The 15,582-nt window shown below is 35.8% G+C and overlaps 1 protein-coding gene across 1 annotated transcript in view; it reads left to right on the top strand.

The window, feature by feature from the left end:
- LOC122812307 (complement C3-like) overlaps positions 1 to 15,582 on the top strand; it is a 2,177,376-nt gene that overhangs the window by 874,580 nt on the left and 1,287,214 nt on the right. Inside the window, exon 16 of the mRNA XM_044084710.1 lies at positions 2,036 to 2,107. Within this exon, the coding sequence (XP_043940645.1) occupies positions 2,036 to 2,107 (72 nt within the window). The remainder of the gene's footprint in view (positions 1 to 2,035; positions 2,108 to 15,582) is intronic.

Here is a 15,582-nt window from a genome sequence, read left to right as displayed (position 1 = left end):
CTAGAAGCAACTTGGGTGGAAAGCAATTCAGTGGAACCCACACTAGGACCCAAAATCATACCACATTGCTGCTTGTCCACCAACTGCTTAATTTGAGCAGTATGGTCAATTAATTGCTGGTTGATACATTCCAAAAGTCCCATGATGTCTGGACCAGATTCAACAGTCTCCATATTAACAAAAAAAACAGAATAAAAAACAAGAAACGACCAAAGACCAGCAGCAAGGACCAGCAATGCACTATCAACCACAAATGATAGAATTTGACCTAGGTTTCATCTTAGTTTATTTGGCTAAGTGTTGCCAATGTCCTGCATTTTATGTTGGAAAAACGAGTAGGGCTTTTAGGGATAGAATTAATGAACACATTTTGGACATCAGGCACATGAGAAAGACAAATGCCCTTTATAGACATATTGAATTTCATAATGGGCATGAATTTAAATTTTGTGGCATTCAAAAAATTGATAAGGATGTGCAGGGTTCAGTGCTTGATGTCAATCTTGACGTGTGTGAAACTAAATGGCAGTTAAGGTTGAATGCCACTGTTTATCCTGGTCTTAATGACCATATTAGTGTAGCCCCGATTTTAAGGCTGAAGCACATTTTTGGTTTTTAGTATCATATTATACATATTTTTTATTTTTACAACATGAATATATATAAGTTTGTTTTTAAATTGTTATATTTTAATAATTTTATATATTCACATATTTCAAGTGTCATGTGGTTAGTTTTTTAATGTGTTTTTCTGGAATAAGTTTTCACATTTGCTTTTTTCTTTTTTCTTCGTAATAATTCCAATAGTTTTTTGTATGTATTATTTGTGTGTTGCTGCTTTAAGATAGAGTGTGAGTGATTGACTGTTTAATTAAATTTATTATGTAAATAAGTATGTATATCATAAAATGGAAGGGTGTGGTTCATTTTATGTTTTTTCTGAAGTAGTCTGAATTAAAGACGAAACCTAGGTCAAATTCTGTCATTTGTGGTTGATAGTGCATTGCTGGTCCTTGCTGCTGGTCTTTGGTCGTTTCTTTAGTTAACTATTTAACGTCACTCACTCCGCAAACATTCCACACCTTCTGGCAATGGCTTTTACCTGAAAGTCTGTCACCAGTTTGAACATTTCTTATGTCATAAACTATTTTGTTTCTTATTAATCAATCATGCACCTCACCATATTCATGGTCTTTGGCTCAAATCTTATCTCACTGTTATAATTTTTTACAGTGTCTGTAGGATATTGTGTTCTTATGAGTAAGAAATGGAGAATACATGGCAAGTTCTTTCTAGGTTCACAATAATTCATTATCTTTCTTGTAACTGCTGCTATTTTATCTATTTCCTCTTCTTGAAAAACAAGACATTTAAAAAATGTTCTTCCTCAGCAGCATGCATAAGTCTGGTGCTTTCAGGCTTTATGATTATTCTGCTTTCACTGAGTAAGAAACTGAATATCTGTATTCAAAGCTCCAGGTTTTCTGCTTATTGCCTTACTGTGAGGACATTTCTGAAGATTGCAGTTGAACCATTTTTCTAATTACCAATTATTTTTCTGTACTTCAAACCATATGGGCTTTCAAAAATAAATATATATTTTTCACTTCTGACAAAGTGTAATATCTAAATGTTTGTTGGGATACTTTTTCTAGAAATATGTTTACCGTTTGACTTGCAATGCCCTGTTGCTAGACATTAACATATTTAGATATATAACTTCAAATATATACACTGCTGGTCCTTGTATGTTGTTGCTATCTGTGTTTTTGTAGTGTATATTCATAAAGAGTACATACAAAATCAATTGCAGGCACAGTTTCTAGATAGTGTTGTGTATTTAATGCTTCTTGTTTTATATCCATGGCACAAACACACTACTTGTTTACACAAACATTAATGGTTGCAGAAAGTGTTGTAAAATAATATTGTTGCCACAGCACAGTTTGGAATACATATGAAACATTATACTATGGTTTTCAGGAAGACGTTGCTTTCATTTGTAATGGATTTCTGTTTTGTTGCTTTTTTCCAGCTTCAGACTGTCCAGCACCAGTAAAGCGAAAGCGTCGCTCTGTTGTGTTAATGCATGCCAAAGGTGATAAAGGTAAATGTCTGTTCTCTTGAATAATGTCACCATTTACATATTCACATAGTCTCAAATTAGACTGTAACACATCAGGCTGTGTATTTTGTGACAAGTTTTAATAAATCTTAGACAGGACAAAAGAAAAATGGCTTTACTGCATAAAAAATCGAAATGAACATGAACTGACTGTTCTGTAAGTGCCTCATTTCTTCCTCTCCATTAGTCCAGCCTTGAATCCCTACTAAATGTTGACATATGCTTTAATGTAGGATATAATCTGGCATTTTACTAGATTGTCACAATCCAACTTTATAAAGAGCAGTGAAACAACCATGCAGTAGACGGACCATAAAACAATTTATTAAAAATAAAAATGGTAAGCGATTTCACTATTCAGCTTCTTCAGACCAACAATAAACATTCAAATACAAACAGCTTATATATGCATACGATTGCCCAATCAGGTTGAGAGATGTATTTAAAAATAGGAAATGCTGTATTTAAAGGCATACCCCAGTAATGTTAAAACAAGTATACGTACATACCTATTTAATATGTTTGATAAAATATAAGGAATTAAGCATACTTACAAAACTTTAAATGCTAAATAAATAGTTGTTTTTCTAAAGCATACATATAAACTTGAATAAAGCATTACATTCTAACCCATGCAAATGTATATTCACTTCCTGGATAACAAAATATGATAGAACTGTATGTAAATTATAGTAATGCTAGATTTCAATCTGTCATAATAATAGACTGCATATAGCCTCCCTGAAAAATATACTTAAATACAAAAATGGTGTATTTGGAGGCATGCAGCAATCATTCTAAAACTCTATTTTAACTATAAGCTCATATAACATATTCTATAAAGCACAAAGAGGAAGCTTTGTTTAAAGATGTTAAAAGCACTAAATGAGCTAGACATTTATCCATGGTACATATATTAAACAGGATGCCTCTCTAAGGATACATACACATATAAGGCAAGTATCAATACGTACTCATATGAAAACATGTGTCCTGCTTCCAAAACAACTGAACTACAGTGGAACTATATATAAAGAGAAACACAGATGCATAGTTCTGACATGATACTATAGGCTATGCAAAACCTCCCATCATAATTCCATAAGATAGCACTTATGGCTGGCTACTTAGAAGTCTTCTAGACTTTAGTGTGGGTTTCAAAGATGCCCTCTCATTGAGACTCTTGCTCCCATCAGCTCAAAGTGTCAGTATCCACTTAACCTGCCTGCTTTCTGTTAAATTCCTAATATCTCCTTCACGTAGACCAGGTATAGTAGTGTCTATTAACATAAACATGAACCTATGTTCATCCCCTTAGATATCACGTCTTTGGACAGGGCATTATGACTTGATTTTATTCTTATACTGTATACGTGTTCTCTGATTCTATCCCTGAGAGCTCTGTCTGTTTTACCTATGTTAAACGAATGGCATAGAACACAAGTCGCCAAATATACCACGTGCTGTGTTTGACAATTTGCAGAGATGTTAAACTCAAAAATCTGATTAGTATCAGGATGTATAAAATATCCACTGGTGTCTAAATGTCTACAAAAATTACATTTACCACATGGATATGTACATAGGTTCTCATACATGGGATGATCCAAGCTACTTCTAGGATGGCATAACAGCCTCTTCAGATTTACTTTATTTTTAGATCTGAACTTAGGGTCATTCCCTAAAATCTATCTAAGCACTGGATCTACTGTCAAAATACCCCAATTTTCCTTTAGAATCTCCATTATATGACTACTGTCACTGGTATAAAACATGGGTAGAATCTCCATTATATGACTACTGTCACTGGTATAAAGCATGGGTAGAATCTCCATTATATGACTACTGTCACTGGTATAAAACATGGGTAGAATCTCCATTATATGACTACTGTCACTGGTATAAAACATGGGTAGAATCTCTGTTTTATGACTACTGTCACTGGTATAAAACATGGGTAGAATCTCCGTTATATGACTACTGTCACTGGTATAAAACATGGGTAGAATCTATATTATATGACTACTGTCACTGGCATAAAACATGGGTAGAATCTCCATTATATGACTACTGTCACTGGTATAAAACATGGGTAGAATCTCCGTTATATGACTACTGTCACTGGTATAAAACATGGGTAGAATCGCTATTATATGACTACTGTCACTGGTATAAAACATGGGTAGAATCTCTGTTATATGACTACTGTCACTGGTATAAAACATGGGTAGAATCTCCGTTATATGACTACTGTCACTGGTATAAAACATGGGTAGAATCTCCGTTATATGACTACTGTCACTGGTATAAAACATGGGTAGAATCTCCGTTATATGACTACTGTCACTGGTATAAAACATGGTTAGAATCTCCGTTATATGACTATTGTTACTGGTATAAAACATGGGTAGAATCTTATTATTATTATTATTATTATTATTATTATGTCGATTTTCAAACCCCTTTGTAATCTTATGTAGGTGATACCCTCTATCAATAAATTTCTTCTTTAAATCCAATAGTTCCAACTGAAAGCTTTCATCCGATGCATTCAGCCTGGATGCTCTCATCCCTTGCCCTTTTATCACATTCCTGAACACGTATTATGGAAGCATACTGTGCCTGTGTAGTAAGGTGTTCCTGTGACAACTTTTCCTATAAACCCTTGTGTTGACTAGTCCATTGCTCAGCCTTTCAACATATACATCCAGATATTCTATCCTAGTTCTTGATGAGGTTATAGTAAACTTTAAATATTCAGTAGCTCCATTCAGCTGTTCAGCAAATGTATTCAACCCCTCTATATCCCCTGGCCATATGAGGAAGTAACATTGTACAAACCTCACATATGGTTCCTTCTGGGAAAGGGTCTTCTCTTCCCAGAGGGACTTACTTACCAAGTGGCTACAGTTGAATCTGGAGGTAAGCGCCAAATATTTGACTTTGCTTATAGACTTCTTCAAACCAGAAGAGGATAGGTTGAGGGAGTCTATTAAAGAACAGTAGAAATGTTTGTATAAAAAATATCCAGAGCATGCCATTAACTGATTGATGGAGGGGTTATTGTATAGTATTATGGTGTATGAAAGGAAACTCTTGCAACAAAAGAGAGTGAACCTAGACAAAGATACACTGGATTTCAAAAACGGGTCCCGAAATGAACAGGGTGAAAGACTATATCAACGTGTTGCCCACCTCAACAGTGTTAACAAAGTGAGAACAGGAAGTGTTGAACCTTCTCATTATATATAGAGAAGTTTTTATGTCCCGTGTTGGAGAAGAATATGTTTGTTTTAAGGGACCGTTAACAATTCTTGGTTGATCTCTATACCTACACAAATACATTATCAAGTGGTGTAGAGTTCCATTTGGTCACACTAGATGCGCAGCCATTATTTACCATCATACCTAACACCATAAGAGTTGAGTCCATGCATGAATATCATACAAGACACAATGAATACAGCACTGTACAGATAGAAACAGTTCTTGAGAAAAATTTATTTATATTTGACACCATTATATATTTACAAAAGGATGGCATAGCTATGGGCACATCATGAGCCAATAGCTACGCCAACATGTTTTTGCCCTCTGGCAAGAGAAGACCCTTTCTCAGATGGAACCATAAGGGAGAGTTATATGACTTTACCGTCATTTTGTGGACGACCTCTTCCTCATATGGCCAAGGGATATAGAGGGGTTGAATACATTTGTTGAACAGCTGAATGGAGCTACTGAATATTTAAAGTTTACTATAACCTCATCAAGAACTAGGATAGAATATCTGGATGTATATGTTGAAAGGCTGAACAATGGACTAGTCAACACAGGGGTTGATAGGAAAAGTTGTCACAGGAATAGCTTACTACACAGGCACAGTATGCTTCCATAATACGTGTTCAGGAATGTGATAAAAGGGCAAGGGATGAGAGCATACAGGCTGAATGCATCGGATGTAGGTTTTCAGTCAGAGCTATTGGATTTAGAGAAGAAATTTATTGATAAAGGGTATCACCTACATCAGATTAGAAAAAGATTTGAAAATCAACATAATCTTAGGGAAGGGAGAAGGCACCCGTATTATTCAGGTATGGGTGACAATGGCAACTCAGCTACTGCCAACAGTGAACAAAGAGAAATGAAAATACCCATGTTTTATACCAGTGACAGTAGTCATATAACGGAGATTCTACCCAAGTTTTACACCAGTGACAGTAATCATATAAAGGAGATTCTACCCATGTTTTATACCAGTGACAGTAGTCATATAATGGAGATTCTACCTATGTTTTATACCAGTGACAATAGTCATATAACGGAGATTCTACCCATGTTTTATACAAGTGACAGTAATCATATAAAGGAGATTCTACCCATGTTTTATACCAGTGACAGTAGTCATATAATGGAGATTCTACCCATGTTTTATACCAGTGACAGTAGTCAAATAACGGAGATTCTACCCATGTTTTATACCAGTGACAGTAGTCGTATAACGGAGATTCTACCCATGTTTTATACAAGTGACAGTAATCATATAAAGGAGATTCTACCCATGTTTTATACCAGTGACAGTAGTCATATAATGGAGATTCTACCCATGTTTTATACCAGTGACAGTAGTCATATAACGGAGATTCTACCCATGTTTTATACCAGTGACAGTAGTCATATAACAGAGATTCTACCCATGTTTTATACCAGGGACAGTAGTCATATAACGGAGATTCTACCCAAGTTTTACACCAGTGACAGTAATCATATAAAGGAGATTCTACCCATGTTTTATACCAGTGACAGTAGTCATATAATGGAGATTCTACCTATGTTTTATACCAGTGACAATAGTCATATAACGGAGATTCTACCCATGTTTTATACAAGTGACAGTAATCATATAAAGGAGATTCTACCCATGTTTTATACCAGTGACAGTAGTCATATAATGGAGATTCTACCCATGTTTTATACCAGTGACAGTAGTCAAATAACGGAGATTCTACCCATGTTTTATACCAGTGACAGTAGTCGTATAACGGAGATTCTACCCATGTTTTATACCAGTGACAGTAGTCATATAATGAAGATTCTACCCATGTTTTATACCAGTGACAGTAGTCATATAATGGAGATTCTACCCATGTTTTATACCAGTGACAGTAGTCATATAACGGAGATTCTACCCATGTTTTATACCAGTGACAGTAGTCATATAACAGAGATTCTACCCATGTTTTATACCAGTGACAGTAGTCATATAACAGAGATTCTACCCATGTTTTATACCAGTGACAGTAGTCATATAACAGAGATTCTACCCATGTTTTATACCAGTGATAGTAGTCATATAATAGAGATTCTACCCATGTTTTATACCAGTGACAGTAGTCATATAACGGAGATTCAACCCATGTTTTATACCAGTGACAGTAGTCATATAACAGAGATTCTACCCATGTTTTATGCCAGTGACAGTAGTCATATAATATAGATTCTACCCATGTTTTATACCAGTGACAGTAGTCATATAATAGAGATTTTACCCATGTTTTATACCAGTGACAGTAGTCATATAACGGAGATTCTACCTATGTTTTATACCAGTGACAGTAGTCATATAATGGAGATTCTACCCATGTTTTATGCCAGTGACAGTAGTCATATAATGGAGATTCTACCCATGTTTTATACCAGTGGCAGTAGTCATATAACAGAGATTCTACCCATGTTTTACACCAGTGACAATAGTCATATAACGGAGATTCTACCCATGTTTTATACCAGTGACAGTAGTCATATAACGGAGATTCTACCCATGTTTTACACCAGTGACAGTAGTCATATAACGGAGATTCTACCCATGTTTTATACCAGTGACAGTAGTCATATAATGGAGATTCTACCCATGTTTTATACCAGTGACAGTAGTCAAATAACGGAGATTCAACCCATGTTTTATACCAGTGACAGTAGTCGTATAACGGAGATTCTACCCATGTTTTATACCAGTGACAGTAGTCAAATAACGGAGATTCTACCCATGTTTTATACCAGTGACAGTAGTCGTATAACGGAGATTCTACCCATGTTTTATACCAGTGACAGTAGTCATATAATGAAGATTCAACCCATGTTTTATACCAGTGACAGTAGTCATATAATGGAGATTCTACCCATGTTTTATAGCAGTGACAGTAGTCATATAACGGAGATTCTACCCATGTTTTATATCAGTGACAGTAGTCATATAACAGAGATTCTACCCATGTTTTATACCAGTGACAGTAGTCATATAACAGAGATTCTACCCATGTTTTATACCAGTGACAGTAGTCATATAATACAGATTCTACCCATGTTTTATACCAGTGACAGTAGTCATATAATGGAGATTCTACCCATGTTTTATACCAGTGACAGTAGTCATATAATGGAGATTCTACCCATGTTTTATGCCAGTGACAGTAGTCATATAATATAGATTCTACCCATGTTTTATACCAGTGACAGTAGTCATATAATAGAGATTCTACCCATGTTTTATACCAGTGACAGTAGTCATATAACGGAGATTCTACCTATGTTTTATACCAGTGACAGTAGTCATATAATGGAGATTCTACCCATGTTTTATGCCAGTGACAGTAGTCATATAATGGAGATTCTACCCATGTTTTATACCAGTGACAGTAGTCATATAACAGAGATTCTACCCATGTTTTACACCAGTGACAATAGTCATATAACGGAGATGCTACCCATGTTTTATACCAGTGACAGTAGTCATATAACGGAGATTCTACCCATGTTTTACACAAGTGACAGTAGTCATATAACGGAGATTCTACCCATGTTTTATATCAGTGACAGTAGTCATATAATGGAGATTCTACCCATGTTTTATACCAGTGACAGTAGTCATATAACAGAGATTCTACCCATGTTTTATACCAGTGACAGTAGTCATATAATAGAGATTTTTCCCATGTTTTATACCAGTGACAGTAGTCATATAACGGAGATTCAACCCATGTTTTATACCAGTGACAGTAGTCATATAACAGAGATTCTACCCATGTTTTATGCCAGTGACAGTAGTCATATAATATAGATTCTACCCATGTTTTATACCAGTGACAGTAGTCATATAATAGAGATTCTACCCATGTTTTATACCAGTGACAGTAGTCATATAACGGAGATTCTACCTATGTTTTATACCAGTGACAGTAGTCATATAATGGAGATTCTACCCATGTTTTATGCCAGTGACAGTAGTCATATAATGGAGATTCTACCCATGTTTTATACCAGTGACAGTAGTCATATAACAGAGATTCTACCCATGTTTTACACCAGTGACAATAGTCATATAACGGAGATTCTACCCATTTTTTATACCAGTGACAGTAGTCATATAATGAAGATTCTACCCATGTTTTATACCAGTGACAGTAGTCATATAATGGAGATTCTACCCATGTTTTATACCAGTGACAGAAGTCATATAACGGAGATTCTACCCATGTTTTATACCAGTGACAGTAGTCATATAACAGAGATTCTACCCATGTTTTTTACCAGTGACAGTAGTCATATAACGGAGATTCTACCCATGTTTTATACCAGTGACAGTAGTCATATAACAGAGATTCTACCCATGTTTTATACCAGTGACAGTAGTCATATAATAGAGATTCTACCCATGTTTCATACCAGTGACAGTAGTCATATAACGGAGATTCTACCCATGTTTTATACCAGTGACAGTAGTCATATAATCGAGATTCTACCCATGTTTTATGCCAGTGACAGTAGTCATATAATATAGATTCCACCCATGTTTTATACCAGTGACAGTATTCATATAATAGAGATTCTACCCATGTTTTATACCAGTGACAGTAGTCATATAACGGAGATTCTACCTATGTTTTATACCAGTGACAGTAGTCATATAATGCAGATTCTACCAATGTTTGATGCCAGTGACAGTAGTCATATAATGGAGATTTTACCCATGTTTTATACCAGTGACAGTAGTCATATAACAGAGATTCTACCCATGTTTTACACCAGTGACAATAGTCATATAACGGAGATTCTACCCATGTTTTATACCAGTGACAGTAGTCATATAACAGAGATTCTACCCATGTTTTACACCAGTGACAATAGTCATATAATGGAGATTCTACCCATGTTTTATACCAGTGACAGTAGTCATATAATGGAGATTCTACCCATGTTTTACACCAGTGACAGTAGTCATATAATGGAGATTCTACCCATGTTTTATACCAGTGACAGTAGTCATATAATGGAGATTCTACCCATGTTTTATACCAGTGACAGTAGTCAAATAACGGAGATTCTACCCATGTTTTATACCAGTGACAGTAGTCGTATAACGGAGATTCTACCCATGTTTTATACCAGTGACAGTAGTCATATAATGAAGATTCTACCCATGTTTTATACCAGTGACAGTAGTCATATAATGGAGATTCTACCCATGTTTTATAGCAGTGACAGTAGTCATATAACGGAGATTCTACCCATGTTTTATACCAGTGACAGTAGTCATACAACAGAGATTCTACCCATGTTTTATACCAGTGACAGTAGTCATATAACGGAGATTCTACCCATGTTTTATACCAGTGACAGTAGTCATATAATGGAGATTCTACCCATGTTTTATGCCAGTGACAGTAGTCATATAATATAGATTCTACCCATGTTTTATACCAGTGACAGTAGTCATATAATAGAGATTCTACCCATGTTTTATACCAGTGACAGTAGTCATATAACGGAGATTCTACCCATGTTTTACACCAGTGGCAGTAGTCATATAACGGAGATTCTACCCATGTTTTATACCAGTGACAGTAGTCATATAATGGAGATTCTACCCATGTTTTATACCAGTGACAGTAGTCATATAATGGAGATTCTACCCATGTTTTATACCAGTGACAGTAGTCGTATAATGGAGATTCTACCCATGTTTTATACCAGTGACAGTAGTCATATAACGGAGATTCTACCCATGTTTTATACCAGTGACAGTAGTCATATAATGGAGATTCTAACCATGTTTTATACCAGTGACAGTAGTCATATAATGGAGATTCCACCCATGTTTTATACCAGTGACAGTAGTAATATAATGGAGATTCTACCCATGTTTTATACCAGTGACAGTAGTCGTATATTGGAGATTCTACGCATGTTTTATACCAGTGACAGTCATATAACGGAGATTCTACCCATGTTTTATGCCAGTAACAGTAGTCATATAATGGAGATTCTACCCATGTTTTATACCAGTGACAGAAGTCATATAACGGACATTCTACTCATTTTATACCAGTGACAGTAGTCATATAACGGAGATTCTACCCATGTTTTACGCCACTGACAGTAGTCATATAACGGAGATTCTACCCATGTTTTATACCAGTGACAGTTGTCATATAACAGAGATTCTACTCATGTTTTATACCAGTGACAGTAGACATATAACGGAGATTCTACCCATGTTTTACACCAGTGAAAGCGGTCATATTACGGAGATTCTACCCAAGTTTTATACCAGTGACAGTAGTCATATAATGGAGATTCTACCCATGTTTTATACAAGTGACAGTAGTCAAATAACAGAGATTCTACTCATGTTTTATACCAGTGACAAGAGTCATATAACGGAGATTCTACCCATGTTTTACACCAGTGACAGTAGTCATATAACGGAGATTCTACCCATGTTTTATACCAGTGACAGTACTCGTATAATCGAGATTCTACCCATGTTTTATACCAATGACAGTAGTCATATAAAGGAGATTCTACCCATGTTTTACACCAGTGACAGTAGTCATATAATGGAGATTCTACCCATGTTTTACATCAGTGACAGTAGTCATATAACGGACATTCTACCCATGTTTTATACCAGTGACAGTAGTCATATAACGGAGATTCTACCCATGTTTTATACCAGTGACTGTAGTCATATAACAGAGATTCTACCCATGTTTTACACCTGTGACAGTAGTCATATAACAGAGATTCTACTCATGTTTTATACCAGTGACAGTAGTCATATAACGGAGATTCTACCCATGTTTTATACCAGTGACAGTAGTCATATTACGGAGATTCTACCCATGTTTTATACCAGTGACAGTAGTCATATAATGCAGATTCTACCCATGTTTTATACAAGTAACAGTTGTCATATAACAGAGATTCTACCCATGTTTTATACCAGTGACAGTAGTCATATAACGGAGATTCTACCCATGTTTTACACCAGTGACAGTAGTCATATAACGCAGATTCTACCCATGTTTTATACCAGTGACAGTAGTCATATAACAGAGATTCTACCCATGTTTTACACCAGTGACAGTAGTCATATAATGGAGATTCTACCCATGTTTTATACCAGTGACAGTAGTCATATAATGGAGATTCTACCCATGTTTTATACCAGCGATAGTAGTCATATAATGGAGATTCTACCCACGTTTTATACCAGTAACACTAGTCATATAACGGAGATTCTACCCATGTTTTATACCAGTGACAGTAGTCATATAATGGAGATTCTACCCATGTTTTATACCAGTGACAGTAGTCATATAATGGACATTCTACCCATGTTTTATACCAGTGACAGTAGTCGTATAATGGAGAATCTACCCATGTTTTATACCAGTGACAGTAGTCATATAACGGAGATTCTACCCATGTTTTACACCAGTGACAGTAGTCATATAACGGAGATTCTACCCATGTTTTACACCAGTGACAGTAGTCATATAATGGAGATTCTACCCATGTTTTATACCAGTGACAGTAGTCATATAACTGAGATTCTACCCCTGTTTTATACCAGTGACAGTAATCATATAACGGAGATTCTACCCATGTTTTACACCAGTGACAGTAGTCATATAATGGATATTCTACCCATGTTTTATACCAGTGACAGTAGTCATATAATGGAGATTCTAACCATGTTTTATACCAGTGACAGTAGTCATATAACGGAGATTCTACCCATGTTTTATACCAGTGACAGTAGTCATATAATGGAGATTCTACCCATGTTTTATGCCAGTGACAGTAGTCATATAATATAGATTCCACCCATGCTTTATGCCAGTGACAGTAGTCATATAATAGAGATTCTACCCATGTTTTATACCAGTGACAGTAGTCATATAACGGAGATTCTACCTATGTTTTATACCAGTGACAGTAGTCATATAATGGAGATTCTACCCATGTTTTATGCCAGTGACAGTAGTCATATAATGGAGATTCTACCCATGTTTTATGCCAGTGACAGTAGTCATATAACAGAGATTCTACCCATGTTTTACACCAGTGACAATAGTCATATAACGGAGATTCTACCCATGTTTTATACCAGTGACAGTAGTCATATAACGGAGATTCTACCCATGTTTTACACCAGTGACAGTAGTCATATAATGGAGATTCTACCCATGTTTTATACCAGTGACAGTAGTCATATAATGGAGATTCTACCCATGTTTTATACCAGTGACAGTAGTCAAATAATGGAGATTCTACCCATGTTTTATACCAGTGACAGTAGTCGTATAACGGAGATTCTACCCATGTTTTATACCAGTGACAGTAGTCATATAATGGAGATTCTACCCATGTTTTATAGCAGTGACAGTAGTCATATAACGGAGATTCTACCCATGTTTTATACCAGTGACAGTAGTCATACAACGGAGATTCTACCCATGTTTTATACCAGTGACAGTAGTCATATAATACAGATTCTACCCATGTTTTATACCAGTGACAGTAGTCATATAACGGAGATTCTACCCATGTTTTATACCAGTGACAGTAGTCATATAATGGAGATTCTACCCATGTTTTATGCCAGTGACAGTAGTCATATAATATAGATTCTACCCATGTTTTATACCAGTGACAGTAGTCATATAATAGAGATTCTACCCATGTTTTATACCAGTGACAGTAGTCATATAACGGAGATTCTACCCATGTTTTCCACCAGTGACAGTAGTCATATAACGGAGATTCTACCCATGTTTTATACCAGTGACAGTAGTCATATAATGGAGATTCTACCCATGTTTTATACCAGTGACAGTAGTCATATAATGGAGATTCTACCCATGTTTTATACCAGTGACAGTAGTCGTATAATGGAGATTCTACCCATGTTTTATACCAGTGACAGTAGTCATATAACGGAGATTCTACCCATGTTTTATACCAGTGACAGTAGTCATATAATGGAGATTCTAACCATGTTTTATACCAGTGACAGTAGTCATATAATGGAGATTCCACCCATGTTTTATACCAGTGACAGTAGTCATATAATGGAGATTCTACCCATGTTTTATACCAGTGACAGTAGTCATATAATGGAGATTCTACGCATGTTTTATACCAGTGACATTAGTCATATAATGGAGATTCTACGCATGTTTTATACCAGTGACAGTCATATAACGGAGATTCTACCCATGTTTTATGCCAGTAACAGTAGTCATATAATGGAGATTCTACCCATGTTTTATACCAGAGACAGAAGTCATATAACGGACATTCTACTCATTTTATACCAGTGACAGTAGTCATATAACGGAGATTCTACCCATGTTTTACGCCACTGACAGTAGTCATATAACGGAGATTCTACCCATGTTTTATACCAGTGACAGTTGTCATATAACAGAGATTCTACTCATGTTTTATACCAGTGACAGTAGACATATAACGGAGATTCTACCCATGTTTTACACCAGTGAAAGCGGTCATATTACAGAGATTCTACCCAAGTTTTATACCAGTGACAGTAGTCATATAATGGAGATTCTACCCATGTTTTATACAAGTGACAGTAGTCAAATAACAGAGATTCTACCCATGTTTTATACCAGTGACAGTACTCGTATAATGGAGATTCTACCCATGTTTTATACCAATGACAGTAGTCATATAAAGGAGATTCTACCCATGTTTTACACCAGTGACAGTAGTCATATAACGGAGATTCTACCCATGTTTTACATCAGTGACAGTAGTCATATAACGGACATTCTACCCATGTTTTATACCAGTGACAGTAGTCATATAACGGAGATTCTACCCATGTTTTATACCAGTGACTGTAGTCATATAACAGAGATTCTACCCATGTTTTACACCTGTGACAGTAGTCATATAATGGAGATTCTACCCATGTTTTACACCAGTGACAGTAGTCATATAACGGAGATTCTACCCATGTTTTATACCAGTGACAGTAGGCATATAACGGAGATTCTACCCATGTTTTATACCCGTGACAGTAGTCATATAACGGAGATTCTACCCATGTTTTATACCAGTGACAGTAGTCATATAACAGAGATTCTACC

Source organism: Protopterus annectens, chromosome 9.part0 (genome assembly GCF_019279795.1).
Source record: "Protopterus annectens isolate FY-2018-M chromosome 9.part0, PAN1.0, whole genome shotgun sequence".
Taxonomy (NCBI): domain Eukaryota; kingdom Metazoa; phylum Chordata; order Ceratodontiformes; family Protopteridae; genus Protopterus; species Protopterus annectens.
Note: the sequence above shows the minus strand (reverse complement) of the source record. Positions and strands in the feature narration are given on the sequence as shown.